A 22,784-nucleotide genomic window follows, 5' to 3' on the forward strand; every position below is an offset into this window, starting at 1 on the left:
GGATCTTCCCAACCAGGGATCGGACCTGCGTCTCCTCCGTCTCCTGAGGTATGTGCCGGGCATGGTTCTAGGTGCTTGAGGCACACCTGTTTTGGGGATACAGAAGCCCTCCCTGTGAAAGCTGCTCTAGCAGGAGCTGGGGGCTTCTTTCACACCCGCTCACACCCAACATCACACGTCTAAAGCAAGAGGTGGGGCTTCTTTCTGGCCCAAAAGTCTGAAACGTAACTGCCACTTCCTGGTGGCAGGTCACGGTTACTTTATTCTTGAATTTGTGATACATACGTACTGACTTTTTCTCCTCTAGTGGTGGCTAAGTCCATGGCCGCCTGAGCCGGGCTGCCTGGCTTCAAGTCCCGACGGCACCACTCAGCAGGTCTGTGACGTGGTCAGGTTTACTGCCGCCGCCTCGGGCCCATCTTTAAACGGGGAGGTAATCTTGTGTACAATATTGGTTGATGTAGGAATTAATTTTAATTTATATAAAGCAGCTGTGTTTGGTCCGTTAAAGGTGCTTAACAGCGATGCTTTATGTTTAATGTTACCTTTTCCCCCAGTGGACTTCAGCCATAGCTCACACAGTCACTCCAGCACCTGCAACCGCCAGGCGCAGGCATGCGCGTGCGGGTCGAGCCCCAGCTCCTTTCCACCCGCGACAGACGGCAGGCTCTTTGGTGCGTGTGAAGGTGTAGGGAAGACAGGAGACTTCTGCTCCCCAACGCCTGTATCAGGCTCAGTGTGTATTTGCTGCATGAGTGGGAGGAGTGGTCTGAAAGCCGCTCCTTGACTGGCTAGGGCACACCACCATAAAAACCCCAAACGCAGGGTCTTAGCTGCTGAATTTCCGGAGGAGACTTTGCTGGACACATTGATTCCAGCGGGGCAGTCGCAGCGCCCAGGACAGAGGAGAAGAGGGGCCAACAGGAGCTTCGTGGACACACAGCGTCGCAGGTTTCGGGGCGCAGACACGGAAACCAGCAAGCTCCATGGGACACAGAAGAAGGTGAAGCAGTGTGAAAGGAGCTCAGGCAAGCCCGGCCTTGCTGAGCTGGTGGGTTACATACAACAGTCCCTGAAAGGAGACGTGCGGAGGGCCTTGTCCCCAGGCGTCCAGAACCGGAGCTGAGCTGAGAAGACGGCACTGACGGGCACTTGGCGACCACAGCTGCCACACCACCTGGGTCTGCTTTTCTCATTAAATGGGACACTGAACGAAGTAAGGGGCAGTTTTATTCTTATCATTTCCAACATTCAAATAGCACTATACAATAAAACAATTCTATAAAATGACATCTTACTGCAATTTCCTAATGAAGGGATACCCCTTCCCGACCTTTCCCCACAAACTTTCAGCCCCCAGAGCAGGCTTCCTTCCAGAAGGCAGCTATTGCTTCATCCTGCCCTGAGGAAGGAGTTTCAAGCACCACACCGTTATTTTCTGAAATTTTCTTCCTCCTACAGCCGATAATCCTCAGGTCTGAAAGACAAAAAACAGTGTTTATTTTTTTAACGACTTATTATTTCACTTTCTCCTGCCTGATGCAGGAAGATTATTTTTCTAATCTAAAATGAAAGTAACTGTTCACCAAGAAATATCTCCAAATATTATGTCTAAATTTTTGGTGAAAAACATTAAGGCCAAATTACTGCAAAGTAGAATAGTTATGTGGCAATTTCCAAGTTCTTTTGAGAGTATAAATATAGGCTCCCATGTGCCCATACATGAATGTATGTACGAATAAGCCTGAATTCAATTTCCCCAAAGCCCTTTTAATAGAAAGAATTATACACAAAGATATGGACGGAGGAGCCTGGTAGGCTGCAGTCCGTGGGGTCGCTAAGAGTTGGACACGACTGAGTGACTTCACTTTCCCTTTTCACTTTCATGCATTGGAGAAGGAAATGGCAACCCACTCCAGCGTTCTTGCCTGGAGAATCCCAGGGACGGGGAAGCCTGGTGGGCTGCCGTCTATGGGGTCGCACAGAGTCGGACACGACGGATGCGACTTAGCAGCAGCAGCAGCATATTCTGAATGAGCAAATAATTTCTCTATTTATATTATATCATACACTAACTTTAATTTTCAATATAATAGCAAACAAAACAACTGTGTGGACACTAGTCCTTTGGTACTTTAATCACACGTACGTTTATTACATACATGTATGTATATGTACATATACGGTCTCTTACTATATACATACGTAAGGTCTTTTCTTCATTTATATATTTATAGGATTAATCTTACCTGACAGTTCCTTCTAGTAGTAAAATAAAACAACATTTTCAGAGAAATATTAATTTCAAAAATGGAGAAAATGAGGGAAAGGATCTTACAAAATGTAAGAAGTGTTTGTGTCTCATTATCTTTTACACAGTGTAGTGTATTTGTGGGTATTGGACGCCTGCGGAATTTTCAGAAGGAATTTAGTAATACGTAAACTAAATAGATATTTCTGAAACAACTGTAAAAATATTCGATAGTTTGAGTTCCTTTAAAAGGTGAAGTCTGTTTGCCCTGAAACAACTTATCTCATCCCTTCTACGTTTATAGCATATTAAAAAAAAAAAGACCAGACAGCCCAGACAGGAGGAGCAGCTTCTGGTATCTAAGTAAGTGAACGACCTAACACTTAAAAACTATCCAAACATGCTTCACCATCATCATTCTGTAACAAGAAGAGAAACTGCAGCATTTTGTTGCTGTTTTTGAAATCTCTTTTCAAATGTCTTTTCATACTGAATCCAAAGTCTGGGAATTGACAACTTGATACACAATAGCTGGAAGGGGCTCCAAAACTTGCCCTTTTAGTCTTACGGGCGTGACTCCATACAGTCCAAGCTCCCAGTCAAGAGACACCAGTGCCTTTTAAGAAACAATTTCTTCTCCCATCCAGCTGGTTCACATAATTAAAAAAGGGAGGTGGTGATGCCACTGGAAGGAAAGCTAAGATTCTAACAAGGCGTCCTGACAAGGAGTTTCTACAATTCCACTCAAACGTGCTTAGCCACAGTCTGGTTGTTTCCACACCAAAAGTCAATTTATTCACAATGAGATGACGAAAGTACCTTTTGTTGGGACTTAGGAGTGAACTAGGAAGCATGTGTGAAGGCTGTGATCTGTCAGGTAAACATGCTGACTGTGACCTGAAGGAAAGGGGGCTAATGAAGCTCAATTCTGTGACCCTGTGGAGGCAGTGCGGAGGATGGAGATGAGGCCCGTCAGGACTCAGGCAGGTGAGAGAGGAACGGAGGTGAGGACTTAAGAAAGGGAAGGGAGAGAGCGGAGGGACCGCAGAGGAAGGAGCTGCTGCAAAAGGACACTTCAAGGGCCACTATTAATCTTCAGCTTGAAGAACACGGGAAACGGCAATGCTATCTGTTTTTCAGGAGGGGGAATACAAGCAGAAGAACAGAGTTTGAAGGGAAGGAGCCTGGTTTTGTACATGCTATCTGGACATGGCAGGCAGCCAGTAAGCAGGATTTGGAGTTTAGGAGAAACGGGGAAAGAGAAAGACATCTGAGAGGCTCTAACAGTCTATGGCCACAGCGCCTGAAGGCCTGATCTCTAGAGAGGCTCTAACACAGACTGCTATCCCACCTCCCCAGTGGAAGCATTTTCATCAGCTCTCCACTCTGTCAGATTCAAACGTCTCAGAAGTCCACACAAACCAGCCTCCGTAATGGCCCCGGGTAACTGCTCTGAGTCATTCTTCCACACCCTGTCTCTTCTGGCCCCACGACACTCCCTGCTGCTGTCCAGATAAGAACTTTCACACCACTGGACTTGGGCGCTTGGTATTTTCTGCATTTGAAATATCTCTTACATTTCCCTGCCTGGTGAGTGAAGTCGCTCAGTCGTGTCTGACTCTTTGCGACCCCATGGACTGTAGCCTATCAGGCTCCTCCATCCATGGGATTTTCCAGGCAAGAGTGCTGGAGTGGATTGCTGTTTCCTTCTCCAGGGGATCTTCCAGACCCAGGAATCGAACCCAGGTTTCCCGCATTGCAGGCAGACACTTTACCGTCTGTAGACTTGACTAATCCTGCAAAACCCACCCACAAAATCACATGTTCTGGGAAACCCTACACAACTCTTCCTTTCTGAGGCAGGGCTCTTTTCCCTGAGACTGCCAGGAACTCCATGCTTGCTTCTATTACAGTTTCTCAAACTGCGCTTGCCCTACGTAAATGAGTCAATACTGCTCTGAATGTAAACAATATTTGGTGTTTATGTAGATTAACAGTGCCGGGTGCTTAGATGCCGTGAAGTACATTAACTACCCCACAGGCACGGTCTCATGTTACCCTCCTAGCCACACAGTGAGAAAGACACTGTCGTCAACCCCACACAGCTGACCAGGCGGACCCTCAGAGGAGCTGAGGGACCGAAGGACGTGCAGCCGGCAGGGAAGGGCAGCGCCCCACTGCAGACCTCTGACCCCTGCTCGCAAGCCCCGTTCTGTTCATGTGTCCCGTCACGGAAGGCACAGTCCCGACATGATCCGTCTCATGCGTCCAGCAATTAGGACAGCACCCTGCACGCTGTGGAGGCGTTAAGACACTCGTCATTGTAGTGACCGCCTTGCAAACGTCACCGCGCTCACAAAGTCACCCTTTCCTCTTTCGGAATCTTTTGCAGGTGGTTAACTGGCTTCCGAGGTGGGGCTGGTGTCAAGAACAGTATCATGGCCAAGGGACTAGATATTTTAGATGTTAGCAGAGCTAGAAAAATCAACTTATGTAGGAGGCAATTAAAAATACTACATGGCTTCAGGAGGTACCCCCGTGGGAAGAAGGAGGTGTTTGCATTAAATGTGGTTCTGCCTTTCTCTCCACCCACACCAATGGAAGCGGGGACACACACTACGTGCTGGGCCCGCTCACTCCCTTCCACCAACAGCAGGCCCACCTGGCAGGAGAACCGGAAGGGAGGGCCATGTGCCTGAGTGCATCTCCAACAGCAGCGGGCATGCGAATCACTTGCAGATTTTGATTCAGTTAAGTCTGTAAAAGGTCATGACTCTGCATTTCTAACAAGCTCCCCTGTGGTGCAAGTCTGGTCCATGGACCTCAGACCTCCCACAGAGCTATTCCTAAGACAGAGGAGGTGACTGAAGATGCTGAAGAAGCACTTTCGGTAGAAATTTCTAAAGCTATGCCGCACCTAATAGAAAACAACACAATTCCTTATTAGCAAGAGATTTTCCCAGTTGATATATAGCACCCTTCTGGCTCTTTACCCACCAGAGGACTCTATTAATAGGCAGTTTTATGCTTTTCTGACACAACAACAGCTAACTATAAATTATGATAACATCTACAGAGGCTGGATACTAAAATTCCTTTGACATCTGTCATCAAAGAAAGATTAACTGTAGCTTTAACTGAGTGAATGTCACTGTATTAAGGTTCTTTAAATTTTTAAAACTGTATTAGTTTAAAAGCTAATGTATGTACAGCAACATTACCTTAATCAGAACTGAATTCTCAGATGTTGCTACACGTTTATCCTATTTTATGTTTAGATCTACGTACTCTCCTTTCTAGATTAAGTAATTTTTAAAAGCAAGAAATCTGGCAACTAGTATATTCCTTTTCAGCCTACAGATACTTAAATGCTGTTTGAAACTTTAATGAACTTTTAATGAAATGGCTTGATCTTTTGCCAGATAGACGACAGGTAATTTAGTCTGTATTAGCCATAGTTCTTTGTTTCATTGCAAATACAATGTATGAAGTTTTGAACCAGCAGATATTTACACTGGTAACACATTTGGAAATAAGGGCTTCCCAGGTGGCTCAGTGCTACAGAATCCGGCTGCCAATGCAGGAGACGTGGGATGGATCTCTGGTCCAGAAAGATCCCCTGGAGGGGGAAATGGCAACTCATTCCAGTATTCTTGCCTGAAGAACCCCAAGGACAGAGAAGCCCGCTGGATTTCAGTCCATGGAGTTGCAGAGAGTCAGACAGGACTTAGCGACTGAACAACAACAATCTGTAAATAATAACCGCTTTCATTTTACAATAGTTTAGAACCTCAGGAAAACTTTGGAGACATTTCATATGCTGTTATAAAAAGCTAAGACCTATTAATTCTTAATAGAAAGTTATTGATAGAAATAAAACTTAAATTAATGAAATTAGCACGGTCTTTTCTTTATATATGTAATACAAAGTATCCAAAATTGGGTACACCAGAGTTGCACCAAAGCAGACTGTTGAGAGAAAATTCTAGTTTAGCTAGAGGCATTAAGCAATATTTAAATAAGCAACAAAGACCAAGATATGAATTCATCACACAATGAATTAAAAGTCAATTCCTCTTTAACGGAGGTACGAGTCCACTCATTCAAGTCTCCTTCAACCAAGATTCCTGAGCACCAGGTCCACCTTGGGCGCGGGAATCGGCAGAGCGAGACGCAGCCTGTCTTGAGAGCGCTTTTAACAGAGGGAGACACACACACACCGACCTCTGAAGAGAAAGCTCAAAGTCTGACGTTCTCATACACGCATTTAGGGTTTACTTGGAGATTAACGAATCTTCAAAGAGTTTGCCTACGTAAGACTTTCTTAATTCATTTTCTAAAGTGTGCTAAACTTCATAGGTATTCAATGCTTTACAGCAACAACTCACTTAGAGCTTAATACTTGTCACCAGCAGAAAACTGCCTTTAAAAGCAATGTAGCTTTGCACAATAATATCACTTTTTTCGAATGAAGACACAAAGGCCTCTGGGAGCTGTAGAAAGTATCCTATGTGCTTGTGATTGCTTGGGGATCTGAAATCATACCACAGCTCACATGGTTCCCCATTTTCTATAGCAAATCCTTTACCACACGAATCCTCATGCAAAACACTAGCTGCCACTCACCAAGTTACACAAGCACAACACTGTCACTCGCTAAAATGAAGCAGACACATCTCAAAAATGAAGACACTCAAGTTCAGAACACAAAAATGCTAAGAAACCAACACATCTGTATTATCTTGAAACTGGGGACATTTCTATGAAGAATCTTCTGAGTTCAGGAAAAATCTTTTTGGAAATTTTAGCTTTCATTGTAAAATGGCAGAAAAAAATGCATTTGGTTTTTGAATAAAATGAAACATAAAGCTATAAAACACATGGTTTATACTGTAGTTCAAATAGACAGACAACAGTGTTCATCCCATTACGATGAATTTATTTTCCAAAGGAAAAAGAGCATTCAAATTTCTGTTGTAAATTCATGAAACTGAGTATAACTTAGTTCAGCTCAGTTCAGTTCAGTCGCTCAGTCGTGTCCGACTCTTTGCGACCCCATGAGTCGCAGCACGCCAGGCCTCCCTGTCCATCACCAACTCCTGGAGTTCACTCAGACTCACGTCCATCGAGTCAGTGATGCCATCCAGCCATCTCATCCTCTGTCGTCCCCTTCTCCTCCCGCCCCTAATCCCTCCCAGCATCAGAGTATTTTCCAATGAGTCAACTCTTCTCATCAGGTGGCCAAAGTACTGGAGTTTCAGCTTTAGCATCATTCCTTCCAAAGAAATCCCAGGGCTGATCTCCTTTAGGATAGACTGGTTGGACCTCCTTGCAGTCCAAGGGACTCTCAAGAGTCTTCTCCAACACCACAGTTCAAAAGCATCAATTCTTCACAGAGTATAACTTAAGTGTAATAAATTTCAAAAATATTTTACTCTCCTTTAGGCTTTATATCTTTTCACTTTTAAATAATAAGTAAAATGCTTACTCCAGGAAAACAGTTAAAAGACTAGGATAAAATCTGGATAGTGGAATAATCTTAAGAGATATAAACGGTCAGGTTGACAGAGTTTTAAGTCACTTTCACTGGAAGAATGCAATTATTTAGAATAAATCATCCCAGGAAATCTGGGATCCGAGTTCATAATCCTTGAACTGAAGATGGCAGCTGTACAGGTAATAGGCAGAGCAAGTGTGCTGCCAGGCTCGTTCACCCAGACACTGCCAGCAGCCGACCAGGAAGTGCTCAGTGGGGACTCCTTTAAAACCAAGCGCACTCTCAGGCACAGTGGGCACTGCCAGGCTCGTTCACCCAGACACTGCCAGCAGCCCGACCAGGAAGTGCTCCTTTAAAACCAAGCGCACTCTCAGGCACAGTGGGCACTGCCAGGCTCGTTCACCCAGACACTGCCAGCAGCCGACCAGGAAGTGCTCAGTGGGGACTCCTTTAAAACCAAGCGCACTCTCAGGCACAGTGGGCACTGCCAGGCTCGTTCACCCAGACACTGCCAGCAGCCGACCAGGAAGTGCTCAGTGGGGACTCCTTTAAAACCAAGCGCACTCTCAGGCACAGTGGGCACGGCTCAGCCGTAAGAAGGACGGCGCACTGCCACCTATAGCGACGTGGTCACGCTGCCGCCGCCGCCAAGTCACTTCAGTCGTGTCCGACTCATCATACTAAGCAGAGACAAACAGCACATGATATCACTTGTGTGTGGAATCCAAAAAATGATACAGATGAACTTATTTGCAAAATGGAAAGAGACTCACAGACCAGAAAACAAACTTATGGTTACCAAACGGGAAAAGCGGGGAGGGGTAAATTAGGTCAGGGTTCACACACACACTGCTGTGTGCCTGGTCAGTCGTGTCCACTCTTCGCGACCCGTGGACTGCAGCCTGCCAGGCTCCTTGTCCATGGGGTTCTCCAGGCAAGAACACTGGAGTGGGTGGCCATGCCCTCCTCCAGGAGATCTTCCCGACCCAGGGACTGAACCCTGGTCTCCCGCATTGCAGGCAGATTCTTTACCAGCTGAGCCACAGGGAAGCCCATACACACAGTTATATATAAAACAGATAATCAACAAGGACCTACTGTACAGCACAGGGAACTCGACTCAATGCTCTGTAATAACCTATGTGGGGAAAGAATCTGAACAAGAATAGGCGTGTGTGTGTAACTGGATCACTGTGCTGTACATCTGAAACTAACACAGCACGTAAATGAAGCATGCTCCAATATAAAAAAAAGACTGTCTGACTTCTTTAAAACGCAAATTGTTTTCAATAAAAATGAATAGGAATTATTGTTGCACTCAACTGTCACTTTTAAGTCATAGCTCTATTGGCTAGGGAATATAAATGATTTGGTTTTGGTTTCTTACACAGAGACTGCTTTTTATTTTAGCAACCAGTCCTAATGTGTTCCTATCCAAAAGAACAGTATAGTTTAGAAGGCTTGATTTGAGCAAAGTTCAGGACTGGAAATGCTGAGGTCTATGGTTTAGGCCAGTGCTGAGCTGGTTGAAATGATGGAAAAGCTGGAACGTAAACTTGCTCCCCGAGTCCAGCCAATAACTTCTGACTGTGAAGTGCAGCAAAATTAAGTTAAATCTTGCAGGAAAATGCCACATGACTAGACTAGCATACAATTATGGAAAATCTTGAAGATGCCCAGATCCCAGTTCTTTATGGGTTTTGAAAAGGTAAAACTCCTCTCCACTGTCTTGAATTAAGTCTCTGACCTGAAGCACATTTTTAGAAAGCCATAGGTGAAATTACTGCTATTTTTTAAGGGGCAGATTTGGGGGATGAACAGCTTCCACACAGAAGGGCGAGCAGAAAGCTCATGCCCCGGCCTCCTCCAGGCTGCGTACTGCCTGGACGGGATGCTCACCAGGCCCCTCTGCTGTGCTTCCACTCCTGGCTCTGTCTTCCTTTCTACAGAGCTGTACAGGTGAACCGTGACACTGCCTAAGTCTAACCCTGCTTCCAGCAAGGACGACTGCAGGGCCCGGCACCCTCGCAGCCTCCCCCGGCCCAGGCCCACTTCTAAGGGCGCTCTGTGGGCAGTGTCAGACCAGGGGCTGGGTTCTCATCCCACAGGCTGTCTTCAAGCATTCACGAAGGCTGAGACTTTCCACACTTAGCTTCTCTGCAAAGGTGGGGGCTATGCTTAAAATAAAGCATTACGGATTTAACGGGTGAGGAGTAAAAAAACACATTTCTTTTTTGGTTTTGTTTCATCATTCTGTGGATACTGTGAAGCAATTCAAGTTGAAATTTTCCTTACACCTAGTTTTTTCCAAAGAAAAGCTCTCCTACAGAATTTTGAAAAACTGAAAATTAAAAAAGTTTCAAATGAAACAAGTTTTATTTTTACCCTACATAATGAAAAATTTCCATTACAGTGACAGCATTATAATTTCCATGATTGTTGTGGTTTTGTAACGTTGGCAAAACCTCAATGATCCTGGAAATAATTATTGACAGAATTAAAATAAGCTGACCGTTTGAAAGCTACGAACTCAGGCAACTGAACTGTGAGAAGAGAGAGTGCTATTTTCTCTCTGAGAAACAAGGTCTAAGTGCATACCCTATGATCACCATGTTCATATGGCGAATGCGTAAGGAAATGCCAAATAAAACTTTATAACACACTCTGACCTAACTTTCTCTGACACAGTTTTTATATCCATGAGATGTAAAAAATACTAATACACCAAGGATACACACTAATTTAACTGAGGCGCATGGATGATACTTCTCATCTGAGAAAATGGCTTTAGTCATACAACATATTTAGAGTTTCCTCATAAACATCAGTTTCTTTCTGTCTTGTATACCATTTTTTAAAAAAAATAAACAACCAGCATAAGAAAATCTAGAGTATGCTGAAGTTAGCCCTGAGGGAATGTAACTTTTTAAGTGATTTAAAATGATTAGCTATTCAATTAAGATTAATACAATTTTGTTAGTCACCTACTGGGTGACTTGGTTTCAAGGTCATTCAAAACTTAGTCTGACAACTGTTATTGCTGCTCAAAAGATTTTCATCTCTAACAGAAAAGCTAAAGAGCTTACACTGAACCAAAAGCTAATGATAGCTTCAATTATGAAATGTACCTTTTTATACTATAAATGTGTTTGGTTTTATTGCTAGGGAAACAGAAACCAGAGCAAGCTATTTTCATGTCTATTTATTTATGGTGCAATCTAGGGACATTCGTCTCAGTCAAGTCTCTACAGGTTACCTGTCATATCTATCTTGAATAATTTCCAATTACTACATTCCAAAGGAAGATTATACTCTTGCCTTAGCTATTTGGGGTGGAACAAAAGAATATTTTAAGTTGGTTCCTTCTCTAAAAGGAGAAAAAAATTTTTTTCTCATAAAAGCCAATCTATTAGTAATGGGGAATGCCATTTTAAGGACGGCATGGTGTGTCAAATATTTTAATTGTGATCCTAATATATATCCTATTTTATACTTGAACTTTATTAAGCAGTAAACAACTAAAACAGCACAGTCCATTAAAGTAGTCACTAGCCACATGAGGGGCTTCCCTGGTGGCTAGTGGTCAAGAACCCGCCTGCAATGCAGGAGACATGGGCTCAGTCCCTGGATGGGGAAGGTCCCCTGGAGAAGGAGGTGGCAACCCCCTCCAGTGTTCTCGCCTGGGAAATCCCATGGACAGAGGAGCCTGGTGGGCTACAGTCCACGGGGTCACAAAAGAGACACGACTTAGCGACTGAACAACAAGCCACATGAAGCTACTAAAACTTAAGTCAAATTACATACGTAAACTTGAAAATTCAATTCTGAGATACACTAGCCACAGTGTAAGCATTCAAGAGTCACAGAAGCCAGCAGCTACTGTACTAGCTCAGCTATGCATCAACGTGAAAAGTCTGTCAGACGGCCCTGACCTAAAGGAGCATCTGTTTCTTAGGCAATACGTTTTTGGTTGATACAAAGATGTATATATACATTTTTCCTGGTCATATGCATTCCGTGACTTAAAAAAAAAAAAATTAGACTTGGTGTCAGCTCTAATACTCAGAAGAATAAAATGTTGAACAATTTAATGGCTAGTATACCTGTAATTGCAGTAAGTGTATACTCATATAAGTTAACAGATACTGTGTGGTAGTGGTGAGGAAAGATCAACTTTATTAAAGCTCACAGGAAAGCCTGGTGTCTGATGTGTATTCCTGCCACAGGGAAACCTGAATGGAAAGAAGGGGCAGGAAAATCCATTCCCAGAATAATACCTCAAACATGGATCAGGCAGCTCCAAGTTTCACTAAAAGTCTCCTTAAAATAATTCTAGAAAAGCCCTTTCTACTTCCCTTAATATAAAGAAGGCACTCAGTCAGCTTCTAGTTTGTTTTAAATGAGCCAGGAACATTTAGCAATAAAACAGGCAGTTTGATCAGTGCTCTTTCAACATTGACTATAATTTGTTGTGGATAGTTATTACACCATTATGCTGGTGTAACTCACTTAGCACATACTTTAGAACATGAACGACACGCATGGCCACAAGCATAACGTGTGTGTCGTCACGCAACTAAAGACCACCTTTGGCGTCTCCAGGCTCTAAAAAAAGACCTGTTTCCCATCTCGGCAAGAATTATGACAGGGTTTCTGTAAGAAAATCAGGTATGAGATATTTAGATTTACAGAATAAAACTGGTATCATATCTTAAAGCCACTGAAGATCATGCTTGTGGGGGAAAAAAATCGTGTAATCGGGAAAAGGTACAGCGATACCGTATTTCGCGCAAAATCATGATTCCCCGAGTTTGTAAAACATACAAACACACACACACAGCACAAAAACTAACACAGAAACAGGAAGCGAGCACACCAAAATGTTAAGTGTGGCGACATTGTTTACCTACATTTATATCTTATTTTTATTTTCTGCAATGAACATTTAGTAAAACCCCCAAATTAAAACATTTTTTCAACTGAGTGCCTGAGTCTGCTTTTTCCAGAGTTATTACGTTTGAAGTAAATGTTGTCTATGTTACATGCAGTCTTTTATTGTGAATTTTTAGTAAACAAAAGGTTTCAGACTGGTAAATTTAAGCTAATAAATGATTTCTAGAAGTTAAGGATTAATTTAAATTCCACATCTCCTTTAAAGAACTTTTAAAAATGTTAACATCTTCCTAGAAGAACGTTCTGTGTTTACGTGGGCTGAGTTTAACGATAAATGTAACTTCTACGTAGTCTAACTAGGAAAAGGTAGGTTGGATACGTCTTCAGTAAATGACCGTGCAAATCTCTAAGAACAACTTAAAATGATTTGTCCTAAAATGTAAATTTCATGAAAGTATCAATAGCTTCATATCTTATAAAGATTATTTTTACCTCATTTATAAAACCTGATAAAAAAGATACTCTATTTCTTCATTTATTCATTCATTAAGTATTTGCTGAGTGCCTACCTGATGAGTCACTGTGATCAGTGCTAACCAGACAACATATGTTTAACTGCATGAGATTAAATACAGTAAAATAATTTATTCTTTTATAACAAGACCCTATGTAGGTGGCCTAACCCAGCTCAAGGATTACAGGGAAGAAGGTGCATTTACCAGGCTTCATCGTGTGTATCCCTTTGGCACCTATCACACTTACAGCGCATGGCATAACTCAACAGCAGTCCGTAGACTGAGTGACGTGAGTACCCTAGTGGCAGCCCCTCCAATGCGTGTCCTGCTTACTGCAGCCTCTCGCACAGCAGAGAGTGCTCATACTATTTGTTGCAAAAGACAATGAAAGTTTGTTTTTGTGGAAAGAACACAGGACTGGAATTAGTTTCAAATTCAGGCTGTACTACAATCAGCCAAACCTCTGACTCAGTCTTAAAAACAGGAAGGACACATTTCTCTTACTGGCGAGAGAATTACATACGGCGTATGTAAACCATCTAGCAGAGTGCTGGGCGATTTGAAAGCACTATATAACTGATCACTAATAATACTATTTTGCTCATTATTTGCAGACTTAATAAAGGTGAACCTTGAAATAAGTCAGCAAAGTCAAAAACATTTAAAATAGAATACTCTAAAGACTTGTACTCTAAATACTCTAAAGACTTGCCGAAGAATTGATGCTTTTGAACTGTGGTGTTGGAGAAGACTCTTGAGAGTCCCTTGGACTGCAAGGAGATGCAACCAGTCCATTCTGAAGGAGATCAGCCCTGGGATTTCTCTGGAAGGAATGATGCTAAAGCTGAAACTCCAGTACTTTGGCCACCTCATGTGAAGAGTTGACTCATTGGAAAAGACTCTGATGCTGGGAGGGATTGGGGGCAGGAGGAGAAGGGGACGACAGAGGATGAGATGGCAGGATGGCATCACTGACTCGATGGATGTGAGTCTGAGTGAACTCCAGGAGTTGGTGATGGACAGGGAGGCCTGGCGTGCTGCGCTTCATGGGGTTGCAAAGAGTCGGACACGACTGAGCAACTGAACTGAACTGATAGCAGAAAGTCATGGAAGAGCTAAATGGCATAAAAGGGGTGCCAGTTCTGTACAGTCTGTTACTGAGAGCCCAGCACTGTGAAGGGAGAAGAACGTAAGCTGAGGAGGTGACGAAGAGCCTGGCAGGCCAGGCAAAGCCGCCTAGAAACAGCGAGATGGGAGTCGTGTGTGACCTAAGCAGGCTTCTGGCCACAGGCGGAAGATACTGCACAGGGGAGGGGAGCTGTGTTTCTTCTTTTACTCCTCTACTTGGACAGACTGTGAAAGCGTCCAGAACGGATGACTCTCATTGGATCTCATTCTTGGCTTAGTGAAGCAATCCCGAAAATGCAGAATTACTCGGTTTTAGGTAAAGACAATTCATTTATCATTCCGAGAGACTATAATCAATCCAAGTTATGTTATTTCAAACAAAATATCTGATAATTTATAGGCCCCTATGAACATCCTTGCACTTACCTAGCAAAGTCTTAGGACTTTGAGACTTCTGGTTCTACCACCTACAGCTAGAGTTTATTTGTAGGGAAAAGCCGCAAAAAGTATCCAAGGGAGTGAAAAAAGTTCGTACTTCCCACCTTCAAGGACCTTATCATTTGGATAGGCAAATAGGAAACACTGAACTCAGGTTAAAAAGACAATAAAAACAAAGACGGGAAGGAAAAGAAGACTTACGGAGACCAAACTCTTGGGAAAGCCTCTATTTCTTCCTGTGTGTACTCATCTAGACGTCTGGGCACTTTTCGTGGTTGAGGAAGCTCTTCTGTTAAATTCTTAAGAATATCTTCTGGTATATCCTAGATCAAACAAAAATTTAGGCTTACTTTCTTCAAATCCATTCTTAGTAATTAGCAATTCTCGTGTGTAAGTGTGTTAGTCCCTTAGTTGTGTCTGCCTCTTTGCAATCCCATGGACTGTAGCCGCCAGGCTCCTCTGTCCATGGCATTCTCCAGGCAAGAATACTGGAGTGGGTAGACGTTCTCTTCTCAAGGGGATCTTCCTGACCCAGGGATCAAACCTGAATCCCCTGTATTGCAGGCAGATGCTTTATCCTCTGAGCCACCAGGGAAGCCCTTAGTAATTCTTATTAAGTATTAAGAAATAATAAATAGAAGAATGTTTACAATAACACATTTTATATTTTAATCTTGACAAACATTTCTAATGATGAATCAGACATCTTCAATTTTGACAAGTATCTGGTCACTAAATTCTACTTTTTCTGAATATTGTTTAATTTTTTCCTCCTCCTTTCAACAGCAAAAAAAGCACTGCCCTGGATCCTTCTCATAACGTTTCATCTGATGACTGTTTGTACAAGGTCTGTTGCTTCCAGTGCCACAACCTTTTTCAATTTATGCTTCATGTTTTTGCCAAAAAAACCTTTCAAAAATGAAAATCTGCTGGATCCTTGAGTCATTTAGCCAGCAAGCATTTACTGAACTCCTTCTATGAACCAGAAATTGTGCTAGGGGATGATATAGAAAGAAAAATCTAAAGATCATGGTTCTAAAGGCTTCCGATTTTTAAGAAGTTACTCCTTGGTTAAGAATCTCTCCGGACACAGCTCTAACTACCGGACCACACCAGTGTGCTCACTCCCAGCCCCTCCAAGGTTCCTTGTCCACAAGGGCCAGCGCTCCCGAGTAAGCCCTCCCAGCACTGGTCCACACTGAAACCCCCGTGCCTTTACTCAGGGCGCCTTCCAGAGCTGATTCCCGCTGGGCATACTGCCGAGGCTTCAGAAAAATGAAAGGAAAGGTAAGATGTGAAAAAGTCTGAACCTGAGTAAACGAAAAGCAGACTAAAGAGTAAAGCACATATTTGAGAGGCATCTTGAGAGAACTGCACTAAATAAGGGGAATGATAAAATGAAGAGCATGGATAACCGAAAGAACTGACATTTATATTGCACTCCTGGAACAGAAGTGAGGCAAAGGAATCATACTGTGGATCTGCATGATAGGTTAATTCAGGAGAGTCTACTGAAGGAACAATAAGATATCAATACTTAGTGTCCTGTGGGCATTTCCACAGGGACTGCAGATATAATTACCTCTTTTCAAAAGTTTTAGTGTGTTCCTAACTCTTGAGGAATCTGTATGCAGGTCAAGAAGCAACAGTTAGAACTGGACATGGAACAACAGACTGGTTCCAAATAGGAAAAGGAGTACGTCAAGGCTGTATATTGTCACCCTGTTTATTTAACTTATATGCAGAGTACATCATGAGAAACACTGGGCTGGAAGAAGCACAAGCTGGAATCAAGATTGCCGGGAGAAACATCAATAACCTCAGATATGCAGATGACACCACCCTTATGGCAGAAAGTGAAGAGGAACTAAAAAGCCTCTTGATGAAGGTGAAAGTGGAGAGTGAAAAAGTTGGCTTAAAGCTCAACATTCAGAAAACTAAGATCATGGCATCCGGTCCCATCACTTCATGGGAAATAGATGGAGAAACAGTGTCAGACTTTATTTTTCTGGGCTCCAAAATCACTGCAGATGGTGACTGCAGCCATGAAATTAAAAGACGCTTACTCCTTGGAAGGAAAGTTATGACCATCCTAGATAGCATATTCAAAAGCAGAGACATTACTTTGCCAACAAAGGTTCGTCTAGTCAAGGCTATGGTTTTTCCAGTGGTCATGTATGGATGTGAGAGTTGGACTGTGAAGAAGGCTGAGCGCCGAAGAATTGATGCTTTTGAACTGTGGTGTTGGAGAGTCCCTTGGACTGCAAGGAGATCCAACCAGTCCATTCCGAAGGAGATCAGCCCTGGGATTTCTTTGGAAGGAATGATGCTAAAGCTGAAACTCCAGGACTTTGGCCACCTCATGCAAAGAGTTGACTCATTGGAAAAGACTCTGATGCTGGGAGGGATTGGGGGCAGGAGGAGAAGGGGAGGACAGAGGATGAGATGGCTGGATGGCATCACTGACTCGGACATGAGTGTCAGTGAACTCTGGGAGTGGGTGATGGACAGGGAGGCCTGGCGTGCTGCGATTCATGGGGCTGCAAAGAGTCGGACACGACTGAGTGACTGATCTGATCTGAACCATTCTCAAAACACAGGATGATTACACATTGTCTGCAGAGAGCAATAGTGTAATTGGGAATCAAATGTCTAGGCAAGCACATGGCATCAAACAAGTTACTCGTTTGCCTTAAGAATCAAAATACAATTTAAAAATAGTTTCAAAGAATCACAGAGCTCTTACACTATAAGCTGATTCTAAAACCCAACACGCCAAAAATTTAAAGATTTTTTTTTTTTAAACTTAAAATGACTTTAAAATTATGGTTTGGATAGGCTGGGTCACTATCAACATATATAAAGCCACAATAAACATTACTCACAATTGTTTCTTCACTCAAAAGCATTTGAAAAACATTGAACTTTCCTTCCCCAGCATATTCAAATACACAAGTGTAAGCACCCAGAACCAGAATGAGCAGAGGATGCCCAGGCACATTAAATATTGTTAATTACTCCTTTATCTTTACTTACTAAGGAAATCTATCTGCCAGTTTGGTATTCATGAAAATGTATTGAATATTTCACACTTCTTTGGAAAACTATTTAAAAAAATCCTTAGATCACATTTGCAAAGACAATTTTAACACTGACAACTGCTCACTCAGCATCGAGAATTTAGAACCTAGTGGGTTTCTGGTAAGTGTTTGCTGGACTGAATAGAATTTTGACTGAAATGAGCTTACCAAATTTCACCACTATTAAGGAATCCACTGAAAGAATGGACAAAAATCAGTGCACAGTTAGGGATGGAGATGCTGAGCGAAGTGGAACCAGAAAGGCGGGCAAGTGCTCCTTTAACGCACGCAGGGAAGGGAGCCCTCACAGGCTAACTGAGGGTGTTTATCAGAGTTTCTCTTTCTGTGACGATGCCTTCTGCAGAGTGGGTGGTTAGCCGAAGAGGGAAATAAGGAAAAGAATAAAAGTAGAAAACAGAAGCACGGGGCGGGGGGAGGTGGTCATTCCCTCTTTCACAGGTTTCCCTCTTCATGCTTTTGTCTGTTTCCTGGCCATGCCTCCAGCCAGCCGGGGATCGATCTGGGTCTCTGGGCTCTGGAGCTGAGCTCTCGAACCCAGGCTCTGGGCAGTGGAAGCAGAGTCCTAACCTCCGGGCTGCCAGGGGAGTCCCAGTTTATGCAATTTTTAAGAGAATTTCTAATCTACAGAAAAGTTGTGAAAACGAGTGAACTCATGAAGCCTTCACATAAATTCACTAATTGATAAAATGTAACACGATTGCTTTCTATCTATTCATAAGCACATATACACCAAACACTCTTTGACTGTACCATTTGAGAGTTGTCTGCCAATATTTCATCCCTAAATATTTCAGCATATATATCTTCTAAATATAAGAATTGTTTCTGACGTAACCACATTACAAATTCATGTTCAGGAAAACTAACATTGATGAAACATCTTGTAACCTGATATACAGTGTGTGTATACACACACACACACACACACACACACAGTGTATGTTCAAATTTACCAAAGTGGTCTAATAAAGTCTTATGTAGCTTTCTTTTTCTACTCAAAGGTCAAGTGTCACATGCTACAGCTATTATGTTATTATGTTGTTTAATGTACATAATGCGCCCTTTAGCTCCCTTTGATTGGAAGGCCTCCTTAGGAAATTGATTTTGAAGCGGCCAGTCCAACTGTGCTGCAGAATGCCCTCTTTCCTTTGGATCTGTAGAACTGTGTCCTCATGATCAGATTCAGGATGAACATTTCTGGCAGGACACTACATAGCTTATGTTGGGTCTTCAGTGCCTCATTCGAAGCAGGAGGCGTACAACATCAGTTTATCCCATATTGATGATAAATTTAATGTCTTGGTTACAGGTGGTGGTTGACCAGATGGCTTTACCATAGAAGAATCTTTTCCCTTTTTAAATAGTTCTCTGTGGCATGTTTTGAAACTCTGAATATCCTGTTCTACAACGTTTAACTCAATGGGTATACGATACACTGATGATGGTGGCTTTTCTAATTCAGTATTATTTTCTACATGGTTTAGATGACATTCTTCTCTAAAGAAGAGCTCTTCCTTCTTGAAAAAGGAGAAGGGAAATTATAATAAGTTAAAAATAATTTTTGGACTATCACTGTGGGCTCATAGATTTCTGTTTTCTACTCCAAGTACTCCATCATTCTGCTCCTTCATTTCGAGGCTCACAGAGCCCCGTGTATGTTCAGCAGGCACCACTTCAAGTTGCCTCCCGTGTGCTGATATTTCTCATCGGTCTTTGAACACTGTCTTACTTTGTTACTTATTATTTTGCTATTATAAACAATGCAAAAATAATAATCTTGTGCATGTGTGTACTCCAAAATAAACTTTTTTGTTCCAGACCTAGAATCAACCACTTCTCTAAGAATCACATTCCTTTTAATATGGAATAGCACTTAGAAAACACAGTCTGACAACTAGTTCTGCTTACTTCTATTGGTACTGGCATTTTATTTTTTTAATATATAAAATCTTAACATGATTAAAAAAAATCTAAACAGCTGTAATAATCTAGAAGGCTTTTCTGCAGAAGCTCCTTCTCTTTCCTCCCCATCCTTCCCTGTGTTGATCTAGTGAGTGACCAACTGCATGTCCTTGTTTGTTCTTCCTGTGTCTTTATGCAAAAAGATATGTGTGTGTGTGTGAGCACACACATGTATGAATGCATGTAAAAGGCAGTGTGCCGCCTACATTCTTTTCCATCTTGCTTTTTTTCACTTAATAATGTATCTTGGAAAGCATTACTTATCAAGTCACAATGGTATCTGTCATTCCTTTTTGTATAATTGCACAGTACTCAACTGAATAGATATAGCATAATTTAGCCAATTTCCTATGCATAAGCATTTGTTTATTTCCATTACTATTACGGGTAATATGGAAACAGTAATCTTGTGTATGTGCATCTTCAGGGTAGCCTGCTGTAAACAAGGCTGCTAGACCAAGCACGAACCTCCTTACGTATGTCTTTGTGTTAACTGTCACCTCATTCCCTGGATTCCTCGTGGGTTGCACCACTTTGTACTGCTACCCGCAGCGTGTGAGTGCCCGTTTCCTCGTGGCCATGACAGTAAAATGTGTTGTCAAGTTTTTGAAAATTTAGCAATCCCTTTTTGGGGAAATGGGCTCATTTATTTTATAGACTGAAATCATTTAAGTAATTTACCCCAAAACCTATCTAACTTGATAACTGGGAAAAATGACATTACTGTTTTCTTTGTCCCTTGTAGAAATCATGGTTGCTAAAAATATGTGAAAGTACAATCAGAAACAGTTTTAAAATTCTTTTAATTTCATGCCCAGGGTCATTTATCCTTACATGACGATACTACTCCCATGCTTGTTACCTCAGAGGTAAAGTGAACAGGGGGAAATTATTCTACTCATTCATGGAAAGCAAAGCTAATAATTAGCCACTTTGGTAAAAGTCTGAATAATTTACTTATGCATTATTTAAGCTAACAATAGAACATACAAGTGCCTTGAATAGCTGATAGAACTTGATATTCTGGAATGAATTCTATATTATTCTTTTACTTGGAACTATAAGGACAATTATAACCCGTAATATTGATACCAACTAGTAGTACTTACTATGTTCCAGGGCCTGGTCTAAGTACCTAAAAAATGTTGTTTCATCTAATTCTTACAGCAATCTTCGGATGCAGGTACAATTACTACACCCATTTCACAGATGAGAAGACAGATAATAATGGCCACAAAGTCAGTAAATGGTGGGACATGTATTCAAACCCAGGCAGTCTGATTCTAGAGCCTGGACGCAACTACTTTATATAGAACTTCTAGTGTTTATATTATACTAGAGAGAAAAGCTAAGTATTCATACCAGTATAATAGTTATGAATAAAACTGTCTTTTCATTTTCAAGTTCTTTTTAGCTGAACAAGTTCTGAGTAGGAATAAGTATTCTGAAGTTATATCATGGGAGATGATTAGCAATCAAAGCCAAGCTATTAATCTATGATTCATAGAAGCTATACAGGTCACAAAAAAGTAAAGTGAATTCATACTTTTTTGTAGTTCATGAAATTACCTATGAGTACCCTCAAATAAACAGGGGCTCTAATTATAGTTCCTTGTTCTAAAAAAAGTAGCTATTAAAATGAAAATATGGATCTTACAGACTTCTGATTTTTAGTTCAATGATGGTTCACTTTATGATTTAAATCAGAAGCAATTGTTTTTGTAGTGTATTCACTATAAAATGCAAAAAAATATTTCAAAAGTTGACATAAAATTACTGAAAACAAATACAACAATTATTTTAAAATGAGAAAATATTTAATTAAAAATTTAATAAAGGATCTTCGAGGACTTACTTCATCTGGGAAAAGGTGCAACCTCTGCATCAGAGTTCTTCTGTGAAGGTTTTTTGGCAGCATGCCATAAATAGCTAGTTTTACAATCTGAAAAACAGATACATGGAGCACTCAGTAAGAAACATGTGATGGGAATATAAACACAGTAAGAGATAGTGATGAAAAGCAGTGGGCTAAGACTCGATATGAATATGAAAGGAACAAAACTGAGACGTAAGCAGATATGTGGCAGCAATAAAAAAGAACTTTTATTATTTTGTACATTACCATCTTTTAAATCTGTTTATCTGTATTTAGAAAAAGGAAAAAAAAAGGAAGACATTAAGAAAACCTGTGTATGTGTTGATTTTAGATGGAATAAGAAGAAATTCTCTGAGCTTATACAAGAACCTGTGGCCCAAATAATCTATTACATACAGGTTACAGCAGATCCTAGTGAGGTTTAATCCCGTTTTCGAGGTGGGTGATCAGGAGACTGCCAGTGAGTGAAGTAAGCCTGACCATACCATCATGAGGCTGACTCTGTAAGTCACAAATCTAGAATGAAGGTAGTGGTGAGCATTCACTGAAAACTCACCACGTGTACAGGGGTCACTGCATTAGATTTGTTATCTTGTTTATGTTACTAAGTTCCATTTCATAGACGAGGAAACAAATTCAGTGAGGTTACAGAACCCACCCTAATTTCCTGTATCTAATAAATGGTACTGGAATTCAAACCAGGTAGGCCTACTCCCAGGACACACACATACCACATGCAAAGACACCTAACAATGCGTTCCTGTCACTTATCAGGAAGACCCTTCACCCTGTCACACCCGTTGCCAAGAGGGCAAACTAAGCTTCCTAGGATTTGCTTTTCTGCCTGTTAAGGTCAGCCCCACAGTTTATCTGCTATTTAAGCCCTCTTTCAGGCTGTGCCGGGTCTCTGTCGCTGCACTCGCGCTCGCTGCAGCTGAGACGAGCAGGGGCTGCTCTGCCTGCGGTGCTGGCTCCTCCTGGTGCAGAGCGCGGGCTCTTGGGCCTGCGGGCTCCGCAGCCGTGGCGTACGGGCTGAGCTGCCCCACGGCACGTGGGGTCTCCCCGCCCAGCGGTGGAACCCAAGGCCCCCGCGCTGGCAGGCGGACTCGGAAACACGAGCCCA

General features: G+C 42.1%; 1 protein-coding gene across 1 annotated transcript in view; it reads right to left on the reverse strand.

Annotated features, from left to right (window-relative positions):
• Positions 1-1,212: 1,212 nt before the first annotated feature.
• The window catches only part of MRPL13 (mitochondrial ribosomal protein L13), a 41,071-nt gene continuing 19,499 nt past the window's right edge, over positions 1,213-22,784 (reverse strand). Inside the window, exons 5-7 of the mRNA XM_061439536.1 lie at positions 21,641-21,727; positions 14,924-15,045; positions 1,213-1,477 (exon numbers count right to left, since the gene is read on the reverse strand). Coding sequence (XP_061295520.1) covers positions 1,456-1,477; positions 14,924-15,045; positions 21,641-21,727 — 231 coding nt within the window. The 3' untranslated portion in view covers positions 1,213-1,455. The remainder of the gene's footprint in view (positions 1,478-14,923; positions 15,046-21,640; positions 21,728-22,784) is intronic.

This window comes from Bos javanicus, chromosome 14 (genome assembly GCF_032452875.1).
Source record: "Bos javanicus breed banteng chromosome 14, ARS-OSU_banteng_1.0, whole genome shotgun sequence".
In the NCBI taxonomy this organism is placed as follows: domain Eukaryota; kingdom Metazoa; phylum Chordata; class Mammalia; order Artiodactyla; family Bovidae; genus Bos; species Bos javanicus.